General features: G+C 36.6%; 1 protein-coding gene across 5 annotated transcripts in view; it reads left to right on the top strand.

Annotated features, from left to right (window-relative positions):
- Positions 1-25,125, top strand: part of SLC25A26 (solute carrier family 25 member 26) — a 151,935-nt gene that overhangs the window by 7,349 nt on the left and 119,461 nt on the right. For 2 of the 5 annotated variants that reach the window (XM_028518902.2, XM_028518904.2), the window contains exons 2-5: positions 3,374-3,530; positions 7,147-7,256; positions 20,223-20,327; positions 21,470-21,517. In XM_028518902.2, the coding sequence (XP_028374703.1) occupies positions 3,374-3,530; positions 7,147-7,256; positions 20,223-20,327; positions 21,470-21,517 (420 nt within the window). The remainder of the gene's footprint in view (positions 1-3,373; positions 3,531-7,146; positions 7,257-20,222; positions 20,328-21,469; positions 21,518-25,125) is intronic. The other 3 variants (XM_036030999.1, XM_036031000.1, XM_036030998.1) reach the window with 3 other exon arrangements.

Here is a 25,125-nt window from a genome sequence, read left to right on the forward strand (position 1 = left end):
GTGGGTCTTCTCAGCTGTGGTTCAGGCCAGTGGCTGTGATGAGTTTGCATAGTTAAATTAGGTGGTTTCATCCTGTAGTTGAGCAGCAGTGATTTATTTTCTGTTGTGCAGCCTTCTTTTGAGAAATAAAGGCTTTATAGCATGTGATCTTGATGTTTTTCAACTCTTAGAGTAATTTCAAAGCACTAATTAGGCACTTCTCCATAGCCCACCAGTATTTTTTACACTTTTTAACTTAAGGTAGAGGACTGCATGTACACACACACACTCACACACACACTCACACACACACACACACACACACACATTTTACTCAAGGACTTTTTTTTTTCATTGCTTTTAAGGAGAGAGGGAGGAAAGGTGGGAGGGAGAAAGAGAGAAAGAGGTAGAGAGACATTGATCAGTTGCCTCCCATACCTATTGGACTGGGAATTGAACCCATAAGCTAGATATGTGCCCTGACTGAGAACTGAGCCCACAGCATTTCTGGGGTACAAGATGACATTCCAACCAACTGAGCCACTTGGCCAGGGTAGTAGAGCTGTGTATTCTATTTGTAGTATGTCAACGTTGCAATAAATTGTTATGCTGTAGTAAGGCTTGCTGGCTGCCTGGGTTATATTCTATATCTTTGGATTTTATTTAGTTTTTTTTTTTTTTAAGAATTTTTACCTGTTTTTTTAGAGAAAGGGAAGGGAAGGAGAAAGAGAGGGAGAGAAACATCAATGTGTGGTTGCCTCTCGTGTGTCCCCTACTGGGGACCTGGCCTGCAACCCAGGCATGTACCCTGAACAGGAAACAAACTGGTGACACTTTGATTTGCAGGCCCAAGCTCAATCCACTGAGCTATGCTAGCCAGAGTGGATTTTGTTTAGTTCTTAACTTACCATTTTCAACTGAAGCTACCATAAATCTTTAAACTAATCATTTGCCTGATAACCTTTTTGATAAATGATCATAAAACGAATTTCTCCAACTAAAAAAAAAAATAAAAGAGTTTGGTAGAGTTTCTTGTAATTCCACTGATGTTGGCTTGTATATTTTGTACATAATTATGAACAAAACAACACTGATGTAAAATAATAAGCACTTCTTAAAGTTTTTATTTAAATCTTGAATATGATGCTTTGTGGATATATATATATATATTCTTATTCTTCTTCCTACTCTGTTATCTGATTTTTTTCAGTGTCATGAATTTAAATGACATTTGAGTCACAGAAGTTTAAAATCTGCAGAAGCAATTAGTAACTTCTCATTTATATTTTACTAGATAAATAGATTGAATCTGGTCATTTTATTCTTAGGAGATAAGAATTCAAAGGATTAGAAACTCAATGCATGCAAAGTAGTCAAAGAGATTGAAAGTGTAATTAACTTATTGGTTAAAATTTAGGAATAGATTGCAAGCACTTTCTGAACCCTCCCCTAAGATTAGAGCAAGAATTATAATGAAATGCTGCTTGTTGTAAAGGAATCCAATTATATTAGACATTCTTAGCAGCATTTTAGTTCTTTGAGGTTTGAGGAAATGAAGAGACAGGCAAAATATTTTATTTACATAGTTTTTGTAAAAATCTATTAAAAATAAGTGGGAAAATATTGAAAAAGGTTGACTTTTTAAAATTTTTCTACATTACTTATGAACCTTTTCCCATGACTTAGGAAAGGTCATCTTTCTACCCAGAGAGAAATCCCACATGATGTGGCATTCTCTATCTACTACGGTGTGTGGTTCTCTACTGGTGCGTCTCTGTTCTTTTGGTGACATCTTTTTAGGTCCTTTGCAGAGTGAGCCTTCTTGGTCTCTGACGTTCCGTTGTGTCTTGCAGGCTTTGATCAGGTCAAAGACCATGATCATATAGTATAATAGTGTTAATGTTTATAGTAATGAGATTTTCTAGTGTAATTTTAAATAATTTACCCATGTTAGTTAATTATTGGATTTCTCATCAGAGTAGTTTTATTTTTCCATTGAATGCTTGCAGTGGTTTTATTGTGAGTGGTAAGTAGAGTGGAGAGTGTTTACTAGGTAATAAGCTTCGTACCCCTTGAGCATTTGTAAATCCAAAGGGTGGAAACAGCTAGTTGATCATTTCTTTCTTTCTTTAATTGTTCAATTACGGTTGTCTCAATGATGATCATTTTTGAATTTTGCTTGTATGGTTGAATAATACTAATTCTTTTTTTCCTACATTTTGGCATATATAGTTTTTAATGTATATATTTAACCTCTTGAATAGGTAATAAAGTCATGTGGTTCAAAATTCAAAAGATAGCAGAAGTTGATAATTCAGTTTAAGAATACCTAAATAGGAACCACAGTGAGAGTTTCCTCTTTGTCATTCTTACATCTGTGTACAGTAAACTGGTTTTGATTTCGCATCTATGATACTTTAAGACCTTGTGTTTGACCTTTTTTTTTGACAGTGGTGAATTCATATTTTTTCTGAGTAGCTTTACTTTGACTAAGGTGTAACCAGTTTTAAAATATTCTCCATATTCTGCAAGTACTCATGAGGTTTAAACTTTTTAAAGTGCAGCTTTCCAAAGCAATGTAGTGTCTGTTGGGAGGTGATGGTAGTTTGGGCCAGGTTTTAATGTCCTCTAGGAATTTAGCTCTTATTTTTTTTCCATTGTTTTCACTTAATGAAAACATTTATCAAGGGATTTTCAGATACAGAAAATAGGAACCCTTATGTACATGATTCTTAAAATGCAGATCTAGATTCCGAAGGATCATTACCTGTTTAAAAACAGAATTCTCCCCACCCCAAAAATGTCTTACTGAAGATTCACCACTCATTAGTTAAAAAGATAAAGATGTAACATTTGGTCTGACATGGAAATATTACCAAGATAAATTAAGTGAAAAAAAATAAGGTTCAGCTTGGTGAACCTTATACACCTTTTATTTTTAAAGAGGAAAATAAAATGCATAGTCATATTTGCTTGTATATGCTCAAAGTAACTTTGGAAGGATACAGTAAGAAAACAGTCAAACTGGTTACCTGATTACTGCAAACAAGGAAGGAGACTTGGAACTCTTTACCTTTCTGAATTTGCTTGTTTACTTTTACTTTTTTGAACCATGTGACAGTATTAAAAATGAATTTAAAATTTATTTAAAGATAAATTCAAAATTCACTTTAAAAATTATTTAAAAATTTACAAATTTGAAAATATAGCACAATAATGGCGATTTTCCTATTGTTTAGTTAGCAGGCCTTTTGACTATGCCACATGGTCCATGGACTGAGAGGGATGAGACATGCTTTAAAGATTACCTTCTTATTCTTACCCCAAATGGCAGAGAGCTTATTTTATTATGACCTGTTTTCCCTTTTCTTATCCCCTCCTTTTTTTTTTAAAGGCTGGTGGGGTAGCAGGTGTCTCTGTTGACTTGATATTATTTCCTCTGGATACCATTAAAACGAGGCTGCAGAGTCCCCAAGGATTTAATAAGGCTGGTGGTTTTCGTGGAATATATGCTGGCATTCCTTCTGCTGCTATTGGATCCTTTCCTAATGGTAAAAATTTTATTTATATTCTCCCTGTTATAAAGCCAAGATCATGGAATTTATTTTCAGAATGATATGTGTTGTTACCCCATATAGAATTTTTTATGTGTTGTGGCTTTATCTTCTGAATTTGTTTTCTATTCATTAACCCATTATTTTTGAATCAGCTGTAGATCCTATTCCACTGTATTTTTAATAGAAAAAATATGAGCAATCTTTTAAAAAAGATTTTTATTTATTTACTTTTGGAGAAAGGGGAAGGATGGCAGAAAGAGAGGGAGAGAATCATTGATGTGTGATTGGTAGCACCTCGCATGCCCCCGTCCAGGGACCTAGCCCGCAACCCAGGCAAGTGCCCTGACTGGGAATCGAACCGTCAGTCAGTGTTTCAGTTCACAGGCCAGTGCTCAATCCACTGAGCCACACCAAACAGGACTGAGTAATCTTTTAAAAATGATTTTGTTACTAAAATTCCCAGTTAGAAGCCTTAATGTGTTATTCTGACATTGATTATGATATCTTAGAACAGAGTTTCTCAACCATGTCTGCAAATCGGAGTTTCTTGGAAAGCTTTAAAAATTACTGATGCTTGCGTCACACATAGACGTTTAATTGGTCTGAGCTTTGTCTGAGTATTGGGGGGGGGGTATTAGCTTCCCAGGTGATTCCAATGTGAAGCTGAGTTTAATAACTACTGCCCCAGTGAGTCTTCAGGAGCAGATGAATCTAAGAGGCATTAAGCCTTTCTGTCTTCACTAAATTGCTTTTAGATGATGAAACAATTTGCACTAATTTCTCCTTCCAGTGTCTTGCTTTTGTTTTGGGTTTGAAGTCACATTATATGATTAGTGGCCCTCTTATTCTAGAATCAATATCATCTGTTTTACTTAATTCACTTGTTGGTATATTTTTTTCAGATATTTACCTCATTTTAATTGTTTACTGATGCTTTGAGTGGCATTGAAAAGCAAATGAAAAAATTATGACCATCACACACACAATTATAAAACCTCTGCTCTAGGAGATTATTAAATCCTATAGTTTGATTTCTTTTTTTCCTGAGATAGTTCATGAGAAATTCTTTTGTGTTAACTTGACATTTACCTGTCCATTTATGTCCGCATGTGAGTGCAGCATTCATGTAAAGATTCATAGCACATGGAGCCCAACAGTGTTTTGGTCCCTTTGTTTCCTTCTCTCTTCTTCCCCTGCTCTAGCAGTCCTGAGCATAGCAAATTGTTTTGAGGTTATCCTTGAATTTTCATTTGTCTCACTACTTTCAGTAATTGATTAATTGATTATAGCATGTTTTCATTGAGCACCCACTCAGTGCCACCAAGTACAGCTCTGTGTGGGAGAGGGGCAGTGTTTCCTGAATTTGACCATGTTGCAGTCACTTGATCACCTGATCAGATTTTAAGAAGTACTGATGCCATGTCCCACTTCCAGAGATTGTGATTTAATCCTTTTGGGCTGTGGCCTGGGAGCTGGAAGTTAAAAAACAAAATCCTCAGGTGATTTAATTTGCAGACAAATTGGGAACCTTGAATGAGGGAATTGAAAGGATTATGTTACTAGGTTCCTATCTTTTGGCCATCAGTTTTTATGGTGTCTCCCTCATTGTCCTAAACATCTTTTTTTTCTTACATATTGCACCTAGGAATTACTGTTGGTAGGTGTGGTATTAGTGCTGGTCTGAGGGTACATGGTGCTTCATTCAGCTCACAGGACTGGTTTAGATTCTTTTTTTAAAAAAATAGCTTATTTTGTTGTTGTTTTTTTCCCCATTATCATTTATCCGCGCCCCCCCCCCCCCACCCCCCATTTAGATTCATGCCAGCAGGAGTTTACATACAGAACATGGTTTTGAATTTTTTGTGTGTGTGATAAGTGGCATTTTTACCAGGCTTGCTTCTTCTCCCCCCCACCCCCCATCCACAGCACATCATTAGATTGGAGTTGCTGGAAAAATAGTCAGTGACAGGGTTTCAGAAATGGTCTTTTTGTTTTTCTGTAAATTTTTTGTGAATTGAAATTTTCTATGTGGCACTTTTTTTTTTTCTATTGCTGTTCAAGTCCTAGTCTGAGTACGATATACCAGTGTAACATTCATAGGCCAGTGCTCAGTCCACTGAGCCACACCAACCAGGACTGAGCAATCTTTTTAAAATGATTTGAGATTATGTTCTCTTTTTGAGAACATATTCTGTAGGGGTGAGTAGTTGGGGATGGAGGAAATTGAAAGTTGAAAGAGGAGGCAGGAAGACTTACTCCGTTTTTATAAGGGACTGTAGAAAAACCATAGTTTTTTTTTTTCCCTTAAGAGTTAGAAGAGACTAGTCTATGGCCATACCACCCTGAACACCCTGATCTTGTCTGATCTTGGAAGCTAAGCTGGGTGGGGCCTGGTTAGTACTTGGATGGGAGTGAGAAAAGACTATAGGTGTCAGATAGCCCACCCCCTCTTTGTTATAACTTGCCTAGAGCCTCATTTGGAACCTTATTGTGCCATCACTTCCAATTAGCAAGGGCTTTCTTGGGTGTCACCCAGGAGAGTTTTGGGGGCTTACATTTCTAAAGAACTTTCTTTGTCTTATAAAATTAGCAATAAGGTCTGACCAGGTTGAAGTGGTTAACCATGAGAACCTAGAAACTTTTTAGCAGTCTTTCTTCCTTCCCCTAGTAGGTGGGGGTAGGAGGGTGGATTGTGTAGCAGTTGGAACTTAGCTGAAGCAATTGGAGATATCCCAGCTGTATGGTGAGTGGGCTAAAGCAGGAAAATCCTTGTTGGGAACCACAGATATGGGAATAAGGACTTGTGTTAACTACATGAAACTGCTCACACAGGTCCTTACTCTTCTGGAGACTCCCTCCTCGTTGATGTTTGTTTGTTTGTTAGCAGCCTGAGGAGTGTTCATAACAACAAAGCCTACCAATTTTAATTGCGGAGAACTGATTTTTCACTATCACACTCTTCCTATGTGTTTTAGACTTTAGTGTGACGTGTTCAGATGTCTTTCAAAAGATGAATTTGTCTTTCATTGATCTTTTATGCCTTATCTCTTATGGAGGTGATAAACATCTTTTGTTAATAGTAAATGGCAGGTCTTAAAACCCTCTTGTGCAACTTAAATTAGCTCATGGTGGCAGGGTTTGAGATTTTGGTTTCCAGTTTTAATTGTTGATTGTTTTCTTGATGTAAAGGTGTGTTGATGTAGTAAAAAGTATCCATGGTTATTTTGACTAAACAGCAATAAAATATCATTTGATGTTTTATTTAGTTAAAGTATATGTTTGCAGTTTTAACCTGTCTATGCTGATTATTTTATGACTGTATAAGGAAATTTATATCTCATTTCTAGAAAGATTTCTAAGAAACATTGAGTGATTTGATGAGTTAGCTGCTAGGCTCCTTTGGTGCAGGAGTAATGTCTTCTGCCTTTTCGTAGGTCCAGGTCGGGCATATCATATGGGCTTGGTGACATTCTGCAAGAGTGAGTGGGGTGGGGAAAGAGTATGTGTTTATTATCTTTATCTGTTATGTCATATTTTATTAACTAGTTTTGTAATTTTTTTGACAAACATATTTCTTAACCTTGTGAAGGCTGGCTTGTTTAAATTTCAGCTTCTGCCTTTTTTATCACCTATGAATATGTGAAATGGTTCTTGCACGCTGATTCATCTTCGTATCTGATGCCTGTGAAACATATGTTGGCTGCCTCTGCTGGAGAAGTGGTAAGTAACTAGTTGTATATATAAAACACTTCAGAAATACAAATCATGCAAGTCTTTGTTGCATTTTTTAATGATAAACAAAGTATTTTTTAAGTTATGAGAGTTAGAAATTCCAGTAAATGTGAATCAATTAGACAAGATAATTAAAAGGCAGGGTCTAGATAGGATGAAAGAGAAATCCAGCTATGTGCTATATGCAAGAGACAGACCTAAAACAATTATACGGAAAGAATAAAATTAAAGAGATAGAAGAGAATACTCATGCAAAATTGGAATGGCTTTGTATTATGTCAGCATATCTGAGCTAAGACTCCTTTTCCTAGAACTCGCTTTCCAGGATGGTTACAGGTTAGGCTGACCAGGAGACATTTGTACAAGTTGTGTTAGATTGGAAGTGAAGCAGATGTTATGTTTATGCTCGGCAGACTGGTGTAGGGTCAGGCATGCTCGCAGTTCATACTCTGCATCACTGCCCTGGGGACTCAGGCAGCTTCTCCAGCTCCCACCGGATCATCTCCTTCAGCTTCTCTACATTCTGAGTCTAGATGTACAGGCACTGTGGTGAAGGGTGTCAGCTTATACCGCAGGTCACCCACATCATCAAGGTTGGTGGGAGATAACGTGAGTTCCTGTTTGTCCTGGCTTTTACCATATATCCATCTTTCCTTCCTGATCCCCTGCCCTCTGACTTCTGTCCCAGCCCTGGACACAGAAGTTACAGTTCTACATAAGCTACTTAATCAGCTCCCACAATTACTTTTCACATTCTTATAATAACTTTTTATTCTTGCTATTCACAGTAGTTCTACAACTCTGATCAACCTACTTTATACAGAAATACTAATTGAAAGGCTAATAAAATAATGTTAATATCAGACAAAAAAAAGAAAACAAAAACCAAAGAGAACAATGTGTAAATGATACAGAGAATAACTCTCCTGAGATACATAATGAACCTGAACCTGAACTAAATAATATAGTCTCAAAATATAAAACAAAATTTCCAGAATTATAAGGAGAAGTGAATAAAAATACAATTTTCATTGTAGATACTCATGATCTATCTGTAAAAGTCTTTAGGACCAGACAGTCATTAAATTAAAAACTGATAGAGGGTCATTTTTTACTAAACTAACATAGAGAAGGGTACCGATAAACATTTCCTCACACCCCTCACTCACTTCACTCTCTCTCGGCTTCTGCTCGGTACTAAGGGACATTCTCTGTTAGAATTATTTGTGTGTCTCCATTCAGAGATGGGTGTTCTTTACTACTATTATCTGCAGTCTGGTGGTTACGCAGTCTTACTAAGCCTCTCCAGTCTTATTATGGGCAGGAGTGCATAACAAAGTGGAAAGAAAGGGTCTCCATTTCTTTTATTATTTTATCAAGTAATATTTTTTTCCTGTTTTGGGAAGTGGTTGTATATATTAACATTAGGAAATATGGAAAGCAAATCAGTTTTTTTAACATTTACATAAAAATATATATTGTGATTTTGTTTTCTATGCACTATGTTTTGTTTAGAAAATTTAGATGAAAATCTACAAACTTAAGTAATCGAATTTTCTTCACTTGAGAATATAGAGAATGGGGATGATGAAGAGAGAGAGATCCTGACAGAAAAGTAAAAGTAAATACTAATTTTAAGAAGACAATTAAAAATAACTTTATTGAGGTACAATGTAAAGTGTATAAGTCAGTGGTTTTTAATGTAATTGCAGAGTCGTGCAACCAACATTGCAGTCAATTCCAGAACATCTTGATCTCCCCAAAAGGAAACCCTGTACTCCTGAACAGTTACTCTCCTTTTCCCCGATTCCCAGCCCTGGGCTACCAGCCAACTGCTTTTTGTCTTTCTGGACTTACCTATTTAGGGCATTTTATATTAATGGAATCCTGCAGTATTCACAAGTGTTCTGTTTTTTTCCGTAGCTTCACCAACACTTGTTATTTCTTTTCTTTCTGTTAGTAGCTGTGAAATGGATTTCTTGACTAAGAAATCAGTTGTATGGGTCCTTGAAGACAATGTTGAAAGAAATTAGCATGAGAGACATCAAAATCACTGTAGTGCTTTAAATAAGCTTCTTGTTTGCCATTGGTTTAAAAATGATTTTTCAGAACCCAAGTTAACCCTGGATTGAAAATAATTGCCTTTGTAATTAAGTGTTATATTAATTTTTTAATAACAAAGAACATAGAGTAATAGTTCTTTCTATGAACTAGAAACCCCTTTAGGAATCTAATGAAACCCTATGTCTATTTCTTCAGTAAAATATGGATATTTGCATAAAATTTCTTGGGGATTTTAATTCTTTATGTTCTTAACTCAATGTAAGAACTCCAGTGCTTCAATTCTACCTGAAAATTAGCTTAACCTGCATTAGAAAGCAACTTATACTTAATTTAAAAAATCTTTTGACCTGTTATTCTTGATTTAGATTTTTTTGGTGATATTCTGAAATTAGAATCTTATTGCATGCAGTTATTTTTGAGTACATGTACTAAAGAATTACAATTCATGGATGAACATTTCATGTCTCTCAGGTTGTGCAAATTCTGTGTGATAGCTTTTGCCTCTATTTTAGAAATGCATGTTGCTTTTGGTTAAATGAGGTTAAATATATTCTCATAAATTCAGTATGTGGCTTACATTTTCTAATATGTTGCTGAAATCAAGCAGCAAAAAGAACTTGGCCACTTATTTCCTTTCACATAGAACCATCTTGTGTGAAAGCTGGTGTGAGGTGTTCAAAGATAGGCTTTCTTCAGTTTGTAAACTTCCTCTTAGAATTACAAAATAAAGTATTTAAACAGACATAATGAGGTAGGGCAAATGAGAGCTGTTAGATTACTCATGTTAATGATACAACTTTTCATTTGTAGAAAATTCTGTATATTCTGTATTTTAATATCTGTAACTGACATTTTAAAAATACAGAAGCCCTTGTAATGTAGTATTCTGTGTGTGAACTGTTGTACATAGGTGGCGCTGTAGGTAAATGTCAGTTAGGAAACAAGTATATAAGAGTGGGAATATATGATTCTAGGACATTCTTACCTTTATTGGGTTTTTTAGGGTTTCTATAGTCCCTTAGGTCATAAGACATGATGTAAGGTGTCTGTTTTAGTTTTCATGATGTCTGGAGGAATTTTATTTATCAGCAGTGGGTACATGGATTGATGTCACAGATAACTCTTGATGTGGACTTTCAATTGATTTTATATATTTATTCATTATTATTATTTTTAGAGAGAGGGGAAGGGAGGGAAAAAGAGAGGGAGAGAAACATCGACGTGTGAGAGGTATGTTGACTGGTTGACTCTCACATGCCCCCAAGTGAGGACCTGGCCTGCAACCCAGGCATGTACCCTGACCAGAAATCAAACCAATGACCTTTTGGTTTTGCAGGACAGCACTCAATCCACTGAGCCGCACCAGCCAGGGTGAGGACTTCTCATATGTTTTAAATGCAATTATGGTTAGAAAAAACAAACAAAGAAACAAAGAAACAAACAAACAAACAAATTCAAGTATGGATTAGTATACTGGAAACATTGTCAAGTGTAGGAAGTTTGTAGAAATGTTGGTTCTGATGCTTCAATTGTCTTTGAATTTTCTTTAAAAATTTCCCAGAGCCATTCAATACCAGTTTTCTCAGCAAATGCTTGAGAAATGTGTGTACTATTTTAGTAGTACATACTAAATGCCCTAAATAGGTAAATAACTGTTTTAATAACTTATTTCAGTTTCATAGAGCATAAGCTTTTGGTTTCAGATTCATACAAGCATGGTTGCTAAAAGCAAGAGAAAGAAATGGGTGAATTTAGGAGAAACACATTTTTATAGGTAAAATAAAATGGAGTAGAAAACAAAAACACATATGGCTGTCAATAGTCAGGTATAGAGACCTAAAAAAAAATAATAGTTGAGTCATTGCCGCATAAACCATTTACTTTGATATAAGATTGTTATGTTACAGATTTCTTAGAAACAATGCCTTAAGAATGTGTCCACAATTACTTTATTGTAGCAACTGTAAATGTATGAAAGAAACTTAGAAGCAGAACCCTACCATAATAATCATTCCCTGTAGCAGCACCTTGATTAAAATGTGATGACCAATCAATAAAACTGTAATTACAACCGTCTACCTGATGTTTGTAATTAGGAATACAGAAAAATGGATCAAATAAGATTTAATATGTAACAACAGTAAGAAGAGTCCTGTTTGTACCATTTTTATGAAGATGTTTGCCATACCAAATCTCTAAATCCCTACCTCAATTATTTTACAGCTCAGTTTTCATCAGATACGATAAAGCCCTGTGAGAAGTAGAATTTGTAATTAGATGTTCGGGGTATGTTTACTTTAACACAACAGATGCTATAAAATTACAGTGGTAGTGATTTTTTTTAAGGTTTTAAGGTTTGACTTTTCCTGGGTCTTATCCAACTTTTGGTCTTAGTTCATGTTGTTTTGAGAAATGAAAGAACATTGACATTTCTTCACAGCCAAAAGCAAGCCACTGTGAATTTACTCTGCATGGATGACATGTGTGGATGCCCTCACATACATAGATGCTGGTAGATGATTCCTTTCAACCCCATTCTGATTCATGTACGAGAAAGCTAGGAAGTAAATTATTGGGTTGGCCAAAAGTCTGCATGTTTTTTTTTCTGTAAAATAAAAGACACATTTTTCATGTTCATCAATAACTTTATTGATTTGGATATTTTGAGTATGTCGGTTATTTTTCACGTGGTAGAATATTGATTGTTCTCAATTAATATCTTTATTTTGTTGCGCTCAGCTTCAGATTGTCTGCCTGACTGTGGAGCATCGTCCAGCGAAAAATCTCTAGCACGAGACTCCGTAAACCACTTTTGATATGTTCGATCAGTCACAGCACCTTCTCAGTACACTGCACAAATCTTTCTTTGTGTTTCAGTTGTGTTTTACCTTTCTTTATAAAACAAAGTGTAGTATGCCAAAAATGTTGCTTATTTTCTTCCATCTTCAATATTAAAATGGCTACACAAAAATTCAACAATTTTGATACATTTTTTTAATGAATGCTGATATGACAGCTGTCACAATACAGTCTAACAGAATTGTTTCCAATGAAGTAAAAGACAACTAAGTGCTAGTAGAGCCATCTTACAGAAAAAAAATGAACTTTTTGGCCAACCCAATATATCATGTGTTTTAAATGCTTTTCCTACAGCTTCTAACAGTAGTCCTGTTAGAAGTATAATCCAAGGAGCACCTACTTCAGATTCAATTGCCTGGACAGCTGATAACAAATGAAGATTTTTGGAGATGGCACCAGGGGCCCTGCATTTTAAAGAAGATTCCTACATGGTTCTAGTTCTCACTGATACTTAAGTACTACTGATTTAGGATTATAAAACAATGTAACATATCCCAGTAGTAAGTATTTGCATGGAATTGGCTCAGCACTCTAGTACATAAACATATTTTGGTAGGTACAGCACAAGAGCAGTGCCACACACTGATCAGAAGTGTGATTTGTCTTGTCTTCCTCAGAATTACATTCTTTAGACCTGTTACACACCCTACTCCCATAAACTGGCTAGTTTTGAGGGTGGCAGTGTACCAAGAAATGGAGATTGGGTTTTGGAGACAGAGTGTAGTGTGGGTTGCACCAGCTCTGATGCTTTCTTCAAGGCCATGCTGTTGAAGTAAGAGCCTTGAGGCTGAAGGCAACTTGTGCTACAGTTTAGCTGCTCTAGCAACTGACAAGGTCGCTGGGCCTCCTTTGTCCTGCAATCAGTCCCAGGGCCTGCTGGATATCAGCGCATTGTTTCCTCTCCTCCCAGGACTCGTTGCCTGGAGCACTGGATGCACTGATGCTGCCTGCCAGGAGCATTTGCCAGGTGTGAGGTACAGTGCACAGCTCACTCTTCATTGAGGCCTCCCTAGTGAGGGCTTTAGCTAGTTTTTATTTTGCTGTTATATCATGTTTTAAAATGTATTTATAGTATTTTTCATGATCTTTACTGGCTTTTTCTAAGAACCACAGAGCAAGATAATAGAAGATTAACAACTTTTGAAATGTGTTACAGCTTTTGAAGTAATCATATTAGATTTTGAAATACACATAAATTAACATAGATTAACTTTGACTTGCAGTTGTGATAATTCTTGGCTGAACCCTTGTTTGTACAGTCAAGTCCCAGGAGATTACGTGGAAAAGATATGCTGGCTGCCATGAGGTAGAAATTGCTCGTGTTTAAAGATGAATGGAAGCAGAAGTTTTTTTGTTTATTTTTCAGTGGCTTGGGAACCTTTTTCACCTCGGGATATTGAGTATGTAAGGCAGATGGACCTTTTGTTTTTTTTTCTTTTAAATTTTTATTCATAGATTTGAGAGAGAGACAGAGAAACATCAATTTGTTGTTCCACTTATTTATTCGTTCATTGGCTGATTTTTGCATGTGCCCTGACTGGGGATAGAAGCTTCAGCCTCGATGTACTCTAACCAACTGAACTACCCAGCCAGGTCCAGACTTTTAAATTTCTTACTAAAACCCCAAAGTGAGAATTACACAAACATTTATCTCAGAAAGATAACAAAAACCCACTTTCTGTCGCGGTCTTTACAACCTTTAATTGTGTATACTCTCCTCACTCAGACCCCTTTGATTCCTTTTATGCTGACTGTGCTGTTCACCTCCGCAGTTCCATCCACCCTGTCTGCTGCCCATCACCAGAGGTGTTCTGGGCATTGAGATAAAAATGACAAGACGCTGCCTTAAAGAGGCTTGCAGTCTAGAGGTGGAGATGGACGTGTAAATCTGTTAAGTACATCAGAGTGTTGCAGGTATTTTAATAGTAAGGACAAGGTACAGTGAGAGCCTGCAGGTAAAGGAATGGCCAGTTGTCTAGATTGAAGTGGGCACAGTGTCATCTTGGGAATGGCCTCATAGAACAGCTAGTCGGTGGGTTGCATTTTACAATATCATTGTTAGGTGTGTTGGTGCAGAGGAGTACTGAGAATATGGAAAGCCCTTGTTAGATACTTTCAGGTCCCAAATGGAGCCCAGGTGTGGCTGGGTCATTGTGAAATGAGGTGGAGAGGGGTGTGGTTGGGCATAGCTGGAGGTCCCTAACTGCTATGGTGAAAAGTTGGGCTGTTAGCCTTTGAAGAGGTGAGCAAAAGAGCACCATTGGTTGGCATTTTAGGACCCCTTTGGCAGCAGTGTGGAGGTAGAGGGAGGAGACTGTCAGAAATCCCAGGATAGACAGATGACCAGGGCCCCTGCCAGGGCAGGGGCAAGGGGATGCAGAGGCAGCAGGTGAGTTTAGGAGGTGTTAAACAGGAGGAAATCTAAAGATTTTTGTTGTTGTATGAATTCTTTGTATATTTTTGATATCAACCCATTATCAAAGGTATCATTTACAAGTATCTTCTCCCATTCAGTTGGTTGCCTTTTTGTTTTGTTGTTGTTTTTTAAAGATACTTATTTATTTTTAGAGAGAAGGGAAGGGAGGGAGAGAGGGAGAGAAACATTGATGTGCAAGAGAAGCATTGATTGGTTACCTCTCGCATGCCTCTAACTGGGGAGCTGGCCTGCACCCTCAGCATGTGCCCTGACTGGGAATTGAACGAGCGACCTTTTGGTTTGCCAGAGGATGCCCAGCTCACTGAGCCACACCAGTCAGGGATGTTGTTTCTTTTGCTGTGCAGAAACTTTTCAGTTTGGTGTAGTCTCATTCATTTATTTTTGCTTTTACTTCTCTTGCCTTTGGGGTCAAATTCATGGCTCATTTCTATTAAGGAAAAGTACAAAAGTAAAAAAGCCATTTGAGGCTTCCTTTGAGATGTATAAAATTATGTGAACAACTTTAGACATATGACCTAATAGATAATATAATTATTTTTGTTGAGAAGATAACTCTCTTTGGATTATTAAGACAGTTTTGTCAGACAAAACGAATACCTACAAAACTATTTTTTCTTATTTCTATTGGTTATTTGTATACATGGAAATAGTCTTGTAAGGAAGAAAGGTGTGATGATCTTATATCCCAGTATCAGCGGATAAAATTTAAACCTTAAGGAGGGTGGGTACGTTAGGATAAATTGCTATTTCTAGATTTGCCATCAGCTGTGGTTCCATTTGTAACCAGAAGATGGCAGAATTGACACACAGATGAGTTACAGGGTTTCAATTTTTAATGGAGGTGCAGAAAGATGTTTTAGGTATTCTTAATTTGGGAACTTGTTTTCTAGAAAAAATTTTGGGAATTACACAAAGAATGTGGAATAAATTACAAGTAAGTAAACTGCATTTCAAAAATCTTCAGCTCTCTCTCCCTTTCATTAATTTGTCACATTGAGTTTGCAAAGTCTAAAGCAGCTTCTTTGCCTTTACCTTGATTGGCACTATTCAACTTAAGTTTCTGTTGACTTCTTTTTTAAAGATTTTATTCATTTATTTATAGAGAGGGGATGGGAGGGAGAAAGAGAGGGAAACATCAATGTGTGGCGCCTCTCGCGTGCCCCCTACTGGGGACCAGGCCTGCAACCCAGGCATATGCCCTGACTGGGAATTGAACCAGTGACCCTTTTGTTCGCAGGCTGGCATTCAGTCCACTCAGCCATACCAACCAGGGCTCTGTTGACTTTATTATAGATTTACCTATTTAGTCATTAGGAATTGGCTGATATTAAACCTTGAATCTTTAAATTCATTAGATGTGTGTAAATATACACCTTTTATTGAAAATAATTTTGGAGATGATAATCAAAGATTTGTATTTTATCCTTGTTCCCTAAGCCAAGAAGCTCTTTGACTTCACTAACTTCTACAATCTTAGATTGATTTGCATATAAAATGCTGATATGCTTAGCTTCTAATATAAAAAACATTTACAGGTTCTTAGTTTCTTAGAGAAGAAGCTTATATCAGTAATTTTTTGTGAACTATGATGAAGTGGTTGGGAAAAAAGATGTAATGTTAAGATAAGGTACTCTGGTAATGCCTAGGGACTTTGAAGAGCATTTTTTAAGAGCACAAGGCTGGAAGTGAGGCTGTCATGCTGGCAGACGTGGGAGGTGTGGAATTTAGTTGTGGCTGTGAAAGAACAAGGGGTTTGTCTCTTCCTCATTCCTTTCTCTCTCTGCCTGCATTCATTAACCTAATGTGAGGCTGTAGTTTGCTGTAACTTTTCCCTTCAAACACTTAGTCTTAGGACTTGTAATTTTGCACTTTGGTGCTTAATAAATATTAAAGGCGATGTTCAGCTCTCTATTGAAAAAATAAGTAATATCATATTAGTAAAGTATTTGCTGTGTCAAAGAAAGAAAAATGTTGGTAGCAGCTTCATTTTTATAAATAATTTTTAATCTAAAGCTCACTAAGTATTTGGTAAGCTTAAATCTAATGAGTCTTGCATTTCAGTGTTGATAAAAGATGGTGACACGTGTATTTTCTTTATGGAAAACCTTAGTTTTCTTGTCCTTTGATAGAACTTTAACATATAAAGCACTCTTGGGTTTAATGAAAATGCTACCATTCCTGTGTGATGGATTCATACCAAACTCCAGATTTATGAGGAAAGAATGCTGTAGAGAATGGATTGACCAAGAGACCCACAGATGACATTACCTTTATTTCCTTTCATAGAACCGCAGTATTGAAACATGTTTTTGTTCTTGTGCAGTGAAATACTCTGTTGTAGCTCAAATTCAAATCTAAGACAGATCAGAGTTAATAGAAAACCAAATGGAAGGCAGTGGAGTTACTGGAGGAGATAGAGGCATTGCTTTGTGGCCTCTCTCTCATGCCCCGGAAGTCAGGAAGCCATGCGGGGTGCTTTATGCCCTTTCTGTTAGTCAGATTGCTTTTCATCTGAGAACCTTTTCAAAGTTTCCCCTGTTTCTGCATTTTTAAGAAATAAAAACAGTAATGCAAGAACATGGAAGGTTATGAGGCGTGGAGTTCCATAAATATTTATGCCAACTCACAAAAGCAGACAATTCCTATTTTCTTGACATATGGGGGTCATTTTTCACTCTTGACCTCTTGAATTGAAAAATACAAGGAATTAGTATACTTTTTATTTTTTCTTTTCTTTTTTATTTATTTTCTTTTCTTTAAAGAGTTTTAGGTGCTGGGAACTATCCTGTTAGGTTCATGTAAATTTCACAGGATTTTATTTTCTATCCTAGTTTTATAAGGATGAATTTAAAAGTTCACTCTTATCAAAAGTAACAATTTATTCTCAATTTTAGGCCTTAGTGGTTAGCTGTTTAATCTGTTTTTATGTGTGTTATTGTTATTGAATTAAAAATAAATGTTTTCTCAAGGATAATAAGTAGGATTGCATAGAAAAACATATTTAAAAGTAGCTCTTTCATTTTTTTTTAAAATTTATTTTTAGAGGGAGAGAAACATCATTGTGTGGTTGCCTCTTGCGCACCCCTACTGGGGACTTGGCCTGCAACCCAGGCATGTGCTCTGACTTAAAATCGAACCAGCGACCCTTTGGTTTGCAGGCTGACGCTCAGTCCTCTGAGCCACACCAGCCAGGGCTCATTTACTGTTTGGTTCATAGCAGATATTTTTGCCCTTGAAAGTATGTTGAAAAATCTTAGGAAGTAATAATACATGTTCTTTGTAGAGAATTTAGAAAATACAAGTCAGCAGAAAAGGAGAAGCATTACCTGTAATCCCACTCTATTTTTCCTTGTCTTTATATAACTATATATATGCATACTACTCAACACAAAGAAAAACAAAATTTAAAAAATTCTAGAGTATTGGTAAGGTCATTTCAGTGGAAATGATTGATTTTTGGTGTTATTTTCACTTGGGTAGTTTCATTTGCTTTCTACATAAAATAATACAAAAATAATGCATAGTATTTATTTGTCAAGTATGCCTAAATAAAGCTGGGGGGAAATATAGTGCAGAGATTCCCTGCCTCTGTCTACGACCATACCACCCTGAATGTGCCAGTCTTATCAGAGATTCCTTGACTCCCTTCCCAGTGGTTTAGTAAGGTTGATGTCTATTTTCTTCTTGCCCTCATAATGTTTATGGTTTAGTAGAAGAGAGAATATATTTGAAAAACTAGGTGACAGTAAAAAATGTCAGGTAAGGTAGTTTATTTTGGGAAATAAGAATAAGGAAGAAATAGTTTGGAGAATAAAGAAGAAATCTTTTGAACTTAAGGAGAAAAGATATGATTGGAGAAAATTAATTACAGTAGTCAGTACTTAAAAGGATACCATAAAGATTTCTGGATCAAGTCAAGTAAGAAAACTTGGACCCAACAAGGCAAACGGAATGCTTGAGAGTTCATTTTCAGAGCTGGGGCCACAGTCTAGGTCTGAATATGCTCAACTAGACCACTGCTCATCTCCTGCTGGAGGTGAGCCCTGAAGGAAAGGTCCAGTCGTGATGCGGACTGCCACAGTTGTGTAGGCATGTGCCAGGGACTCCTGACTCTGCCTTTTTTCATAGCCTCTGGGGTCTTCATGTACTTTCCCTTCTCTTTTCCAGATTTTTTAAAAAAGATTTTATTTATTTATTTTTAGAGAGGGAGGGGAGGGAGATAGAAAGAGAGAAACATCAATGTGCGGTTGCTGGGGGTCATGGCCTGCAACCCAGGCATGTACCCTGACTGGAAATCTAGAAAATCTCTTTTCTAGATTTTTAACATCTGCTTTGCTATTATCACTTTCCCCATGCTACATGCAGATATTAACTATCTTAAAGACAAAGAACTGCCTTCAATTCTGAATCAGTCTGCTGTTGTGTTAGCCTACCTCCTGGAGTAGTAGTCTACATTTGCCCATCTCTGTCTTGAAATTACTTATGAATTCTCTGCATGGGTCTGCTGCCCTAGCCCTCCATTGAACCAATTTTGACGAATGCTGTTAACTCTCATATGTGCATTACTTGAGACTCTTGATTCGTTGCTCTGCAAATCTCCATTTGATACTTGTCTGTCATGAATATCAAGTACCATTCTTGGTTGCATGCATTTGAAATTGGTCTTGGTAAGTATGGAAAAAAGATCTTTGTGGGGAAGTTGAGAGACACTAGTAACTCGCCTTCCCCTTCTAACTTGCCAACAGAATGGTGATTTGGTTTGGGTGTCAGTGTCCCTAACCCTTTGCCAAATCTACATACTCTCAGCTGTCCTAACAGGGTGGCCATGCCACATGTACAAGTAAATACTGCTGGGGGCACATCAAAGAAAAAAAAGATGAAGGCTCGTTCTTCTTGGGCCCAGTTGTGTGACAAATTGTGAGTGAGGGGTGGCATATACATCTCCCTGGCATATCATGAAGGCTGATGTTAAAATTGTCAGGTGTGAGAATGGACCAACCAGGACCTGTGTCATGTTGAATGCTGGAGCAGGTCTGAGAGTACCTGGCATTACTCCTCTGTTGTGGGAGATAATGGTGTGCTGGAGCTGGGAGCTGGTTGAGGCTGCAGGGGGTGATATGGAAGGTTAGGAGTAACTTGTTAAGGAACAGTCCTGCTTCTGCCAATGTGTGCATTGCTCCCAGTAAAGCAAAGTCATGATTGATTAGTTCAGTCTTTTGTCAGACATGTTTGAAATGACTGTCATGTGAACACCAGATGCTGTTCAACAGGTGTGAGGGGTTCACCATGAGTAAATGTGCTTGTTGCTACCCAGGGGCTTATAGACAGATATGATTGGAACAGTGTGGTGGGAGGTGGGAGGCTCTATATGGAAATGGGAGGGAAGGTTTTGAGCTGATAAAACAGTGCATGTTCATTAAGGGTTCTAAGTGTTTTGTGTTAAGAAAAAAAAAAAACCTTCTGACATCTTGCACTAAGCCCTCTACATTATACTTCCTTATACCATAATTTTTACTTATGAAAAAATTTCAATTTTCTTGGCAGTTACTTCTTTTTTTAGGATGTACGGATGTACTTAAATTTATATATTTTAGGTTGCCTGCCTGATTCGAGTTCCTTCTGAAGTAGTTAAGCAGAGGGCACAGGTTTCTGCTTCTTCAAGAACATTTCAGATTTTCTCACACATTTTATATCAAGAGGTAAGATGTGTTTTCAAGTTCTTTTTTCTTTATTAAAAAAGACTTTTTATCATCTGATATGAACACTGTGAGTCTCATATCAGGAGTCCTAGAAGAGACCTTAAAGCTATATTTAATGTAGTATTATAGTAAATTTTCATGCTAAGATTATCATTATCATTCCTTTATTTGTTTTTAAAATTTTATTTTCGTTTTTATTTCTTTTCAAAATTTCTAAACAAACACATAGTAAGTGCCACTACTGTGTATGGGTTCTACATTGTAACCCTTCCACAGTTTTTTTGGAATCAGACATGGAATAAGTAGTGAATGTGTAAAATGGATGAAGAGCTATTAAAACAGTACTATAGAATTTGAGGGCCATGGAAGAGAAGTCTACTAATGGACAGATATCAGTCACCAACATCGTAATGTTTATATCAAAGTGTAATTCCTCTTTTCCTGGTTAGTGTTAAGCTGTGGGTCAGAAATCATTCCTGCTGGCCATGGGACTAAGAACCACTGAGCTCTTTTTCGTTATAGTTTTACAGAAACCTTTAAACAATTAAATTTTTTTTAACAAAAGTCAATCACATGGAAATTTCAGTCAGTGTGGGTTTTAGAAAAAGTTGTTCTCAATGGTCCCCCTGTGTCACCTCGGTGAGGGGATACTGAGTCTTTAATTGTATGAATGAGGTCAGCCCAGTAGAGGGTCTCTGTTGACCCATGTGGATGGTGGAATAGATAAGCCAAAGTTTGTCCAGAGGTTTTCTCACTAGTGAGAGGTTATTAATGAATATATGATACCTTCTGACTGAAACTTTGAAGCATAATTCTGTTTTCATATGAAAAGATATTCAACATTCTGTGTGCATTTGCTTTTGGAAATATTTTTATTTAAAACATCTCAGGTATTATTTTCACAAGAAGAAATATAGAAAGCACCTGAAGCTCAATTTGTAAGTAGTCAGTTTTATTATTAGAGATGTTTTCATTTCAAAGGGAGCTGACCTGAGCTTTATATACCTTGGGCCAGTTAGAACCTTTAACTTCTGAGAGAACTGTGGTCATTACGGTGTTTTAATGCTCAGATTTTAGGAGCAGTTCATGCACTTTATTGAATGTCCTTCTGGAACCTCTGCTCTTCTTTCCTGTTGTTTCAGGGCATCCGAGGACTGTATCGAGGCTACACAAGCACAGTTTTGAGAGAGGTAATGAACTTGATTTCCAGAAACTAGAGGTAGAGAAACTAGTTTAAAAAGTTAAAAAGGAAATTATGATCACTTTTGAAAATACTCTTTAGTCTTGTGTTGGTTTTACGTCTAGTAAATGGGTCAAATGAATGAGTTGGCAGAATGAGCAATCCTGTAGCTTCATTGTAATTCTAGAGTGATAAGTGTTTGTTGTAGCTGAAATATTGGGAAATAACTAAAAAGAGTAAGATATTAAGTTAATTACTCTAATACACAGAATTTGTGAAAAATTGGTCATGAAAGAAGTACTCTAAGAGACAGGTATCTCAAAAATCTGTATGATGCAGTTAACTCTTGTTTTCCTAAAAGCAGTGTGGTGGGCTGAAGAGTCCAGTCTGTCCTGGAGTTCTGGCCCACAAGCTGTTTTACCTCCTGTGCCTTCCAACGCCAAACCCCATGACTCAGTGTGATCCATTTCTTCTTCTTTTTTGAGGGTGGGGTTTAAAAAGCAGAGTGGCTTCAGTATATGACTGTAAGAAGCATATTTTATTTAATTTTTGCCTCACATAAAAGGGGCTGTATTAAAGTTTAAAAGTTGATTTACAGATATGTGAGATATTAAGTCTTTCGTTTGGGACATAATTTTCTTTTTCTTTTTTAGTGAGTTTAAATCCTAGAGGTTCCCCCCCAGTTTTATTGAGATATAATTGACAAAGTTGTAAAGGACTTGAAGCATATACCATGAAGGTCTGATAGATGTATAATTGTGAAAAGGACTGGGACAGAATCTTGTGTTAAAGAAAACACAGAAGAGCATCTGTGTACATCTGCTCCATGTCCTTGCTTTCTGTTTGGTGTTCTTTGGGTGCTGAAATTTTTTTTACTTATGAAAATGTTTTTACTTTGAATAAATATTATCATCATCAACAGAATATTGAAATTCTTTGGTATTCCTAACATGTTACTAGGTATTTTTTTTTTTTTGGTTTGTTTGTTTTATACTATAGATCAGCAATTTCCAACCTTTTTGGCACCTCATCTCATGGCACATATAAACTAATTACTAAAATTCTGCAGCATACCAAAAAATATATTTTTTGCTGATCTGAGAAAAATATGTATAATTTTGATTCATTTACACCTGATGGCTATTATTATGTTGGCTGTTGTCATTTTTTAATTTGACAATGTAAGGGAAAAAAGATCAGTGCCCCTGACTAAAATAGTCAGGTATTGCATGGTTTAAAACTTCTTATAGCACACTGGTTGAAAATTGCTGCATTAGATTAGTTTTCTTTATAAAACACCTATACTGTTATTTAAAGCTTTGTTTCGCACAAGGTAATAATGACCTTTCGTGTGGTATGGTATAGGTGATATTTCTTTGAAAAACTTGTTTTGCAGGCAAACAATGTTTCAAAATTAGTCGTTTGTGGGAAGATGACTTCCGCCTTTCAAAAATACTACCTGTGCTATAGCTTGATTCTGCACTTATATTCTGATTTACTAAACATGCATTAGTTACTCAGATTTCACCTGGGTACAGGGAAAAGGCAGGGAGACCAATGAATCTTTTTTATTTTTCTGAGAGATGCTGAATAAATGAATATATTTACATGCCAGAGAATACTGGTTTTGCATTTAAACAAATAAATAAAACACATAGTTACAACTGCATTCTATCCTTTTAAAAATTTGTTTTGACACATGTCACAACAAATGTGACTAATTTTTTAGGTAATTAATTTCTAGCCTGCAATTCTTGCAAATAGTGTGACCCTACTGAGATGACTTTGTTTACTCAAAATGGCATGCCTTGTTGGAAATTTAATTGGGGTCTTTGCATTATGCGTATTCATAAAAGGGCTTTCAGAACTTATTTTAGTTGAAATATTACTATTGTACAGATTTTTTGGATGAAATGAGAGAAGAATTATTGCTGAAAGAAACATAGCTTCTTTTCAAAATGAGAAAAATAAGAAGTGATACATCTGCTCTAAACAAAATTTTTGCATTATAAGTAGTTTCAGTTCTTACACTGTTCTGACACCAATTTCAAATCTTTTTTTTCTGCCAAGAGTGTGTTTGATTGTTTCAATAAGAAAATACATTGAAACCTTAATGAGAATCACCAGGAAACTTATACATTTATTCTGTGTATAATTTTTCCTTTAAAGTAGTTTTATCTCCCTAGCAGTAGTCCATTAGAATGAGATTGAAGTTTAAATCCATGCATTTTAAAATAGATTGTGTGTTCTTTAGATTTTATGAATGCTATCACCTTGGGTTTTTTTTTTTTAAATTACATCTGATGTTTGTGGAGATTGCAGGCTTATCCCTATGTTCTCCTAAATTATTTTAGTTACTGTGAATTTTAGATTGAATCTAAGCAAGATCAACAGATTATGCCATTTCCCTCACCCTTTCAGTATTTGTTTTCCTCATGATCTTGGCCAAGTACTGTGGTGCAGTGGTGTCACTGTAGTAAGATGGAAATGTGGAGCAGAGTCACAGCTGCTTCAGAGCCAGGCTGATTTGAGATGGTCCACTGTCCTGAGAGTTCTGTGGAGAGTAGCCTCACGATCGTGGATGTGAATTAGGACTTCTCTGGAAGAAGAAAGCAGAGAAGGGCAAGTTGTTTCAAAAGAAGTAGGACCAAATTAAGGTCAGCAAATGTGTTTTATCCACAATTTCTATTCAGCAATCATTTAAAAAGTGTCTGCTGTGTGTTGGGCACCACATAGAAAGAAATAATTAGGGCAGTGGACATGTTACCATGCAGTGTAGGAGTGCTGTAATGATGTGGGTATAATAAGATGCAGCTAAAGTTCTAGAAGCAGTGCTTGAGTGGCACTCATAGTATTTGTTGCATTAATAAAAATTAGTTTTGACTTAATTCTTGAAGGAGTGATTAGAAGTAGTCAAGGAGGTAAGCAGATGTAACAGCATGAGTAAAGGCACAAGGCTGTGAAAGAACTCATGTACCTTGCTTATCAAGCAGAATTGGGGTTTTCACACCTGTAGAAGAGGCAAGAGTGATTTCCCTCTACCTGAAACCTAGTGAGGGCACTTCAGGAAAGCACTTGACCAAGTAGGGTATTTACTAGGAGGAGAGGTTGAATATTTCACCCCAGCTGGATGTTTGCCGGGAGACTCTCATGGAGCACAGGGGAAGATCCCTTGGAAGAGCCTGACATAATGTCCCCTGGAGTTTGTAGGATAAATTACTGGTGTTTGACTCATGTCTGCACAAATATGACAGTGATATGCTGGTTGTAGCTGCTTCATGGCAGGATGTTGCCGTTTTGGTGATGAATAACTCCTGGCTTCTTTTCAGTGGGTAAGTTTGGCTGCTAAAGAGATTTGGGATAGATGAGGGTTATCTCCCCATCTCTCCCTAATTTTCTTACCAGGCTTCAATGAAAGTGAATCTCCCTCCAAATTCTATTATACACGCAATCAAACACATGCATTCAAAGTCAAGCAGGCCAAAATAAATCATTCAATATATTCTTTAAGTTCATTGAGGCCTTCAGTCTATCTCTTTAGGCACAAGAATGAACACTGATTGAAAAGTTAACTTGCAAGTAGATATGGTAGCTTTCCAAAGTTAGTTATGCTTATTT

Source organism: Phyllostomus discolor, chromosome 7, assembly GCF_004126475.2.
Source record: "Phyllostomus discolor isolate MPI-MPIP mPhyDis1 chromosome 7, mPhyDis1.pri.v3, whole genome shotgun sequence".
NCBI classification, from domain to species: Eukaryota; Metazoa; Chordata; class Mammalia; order Chiroptera; family Phyllostomidae; genus Phyllostomus; species Phyllostomus discolor.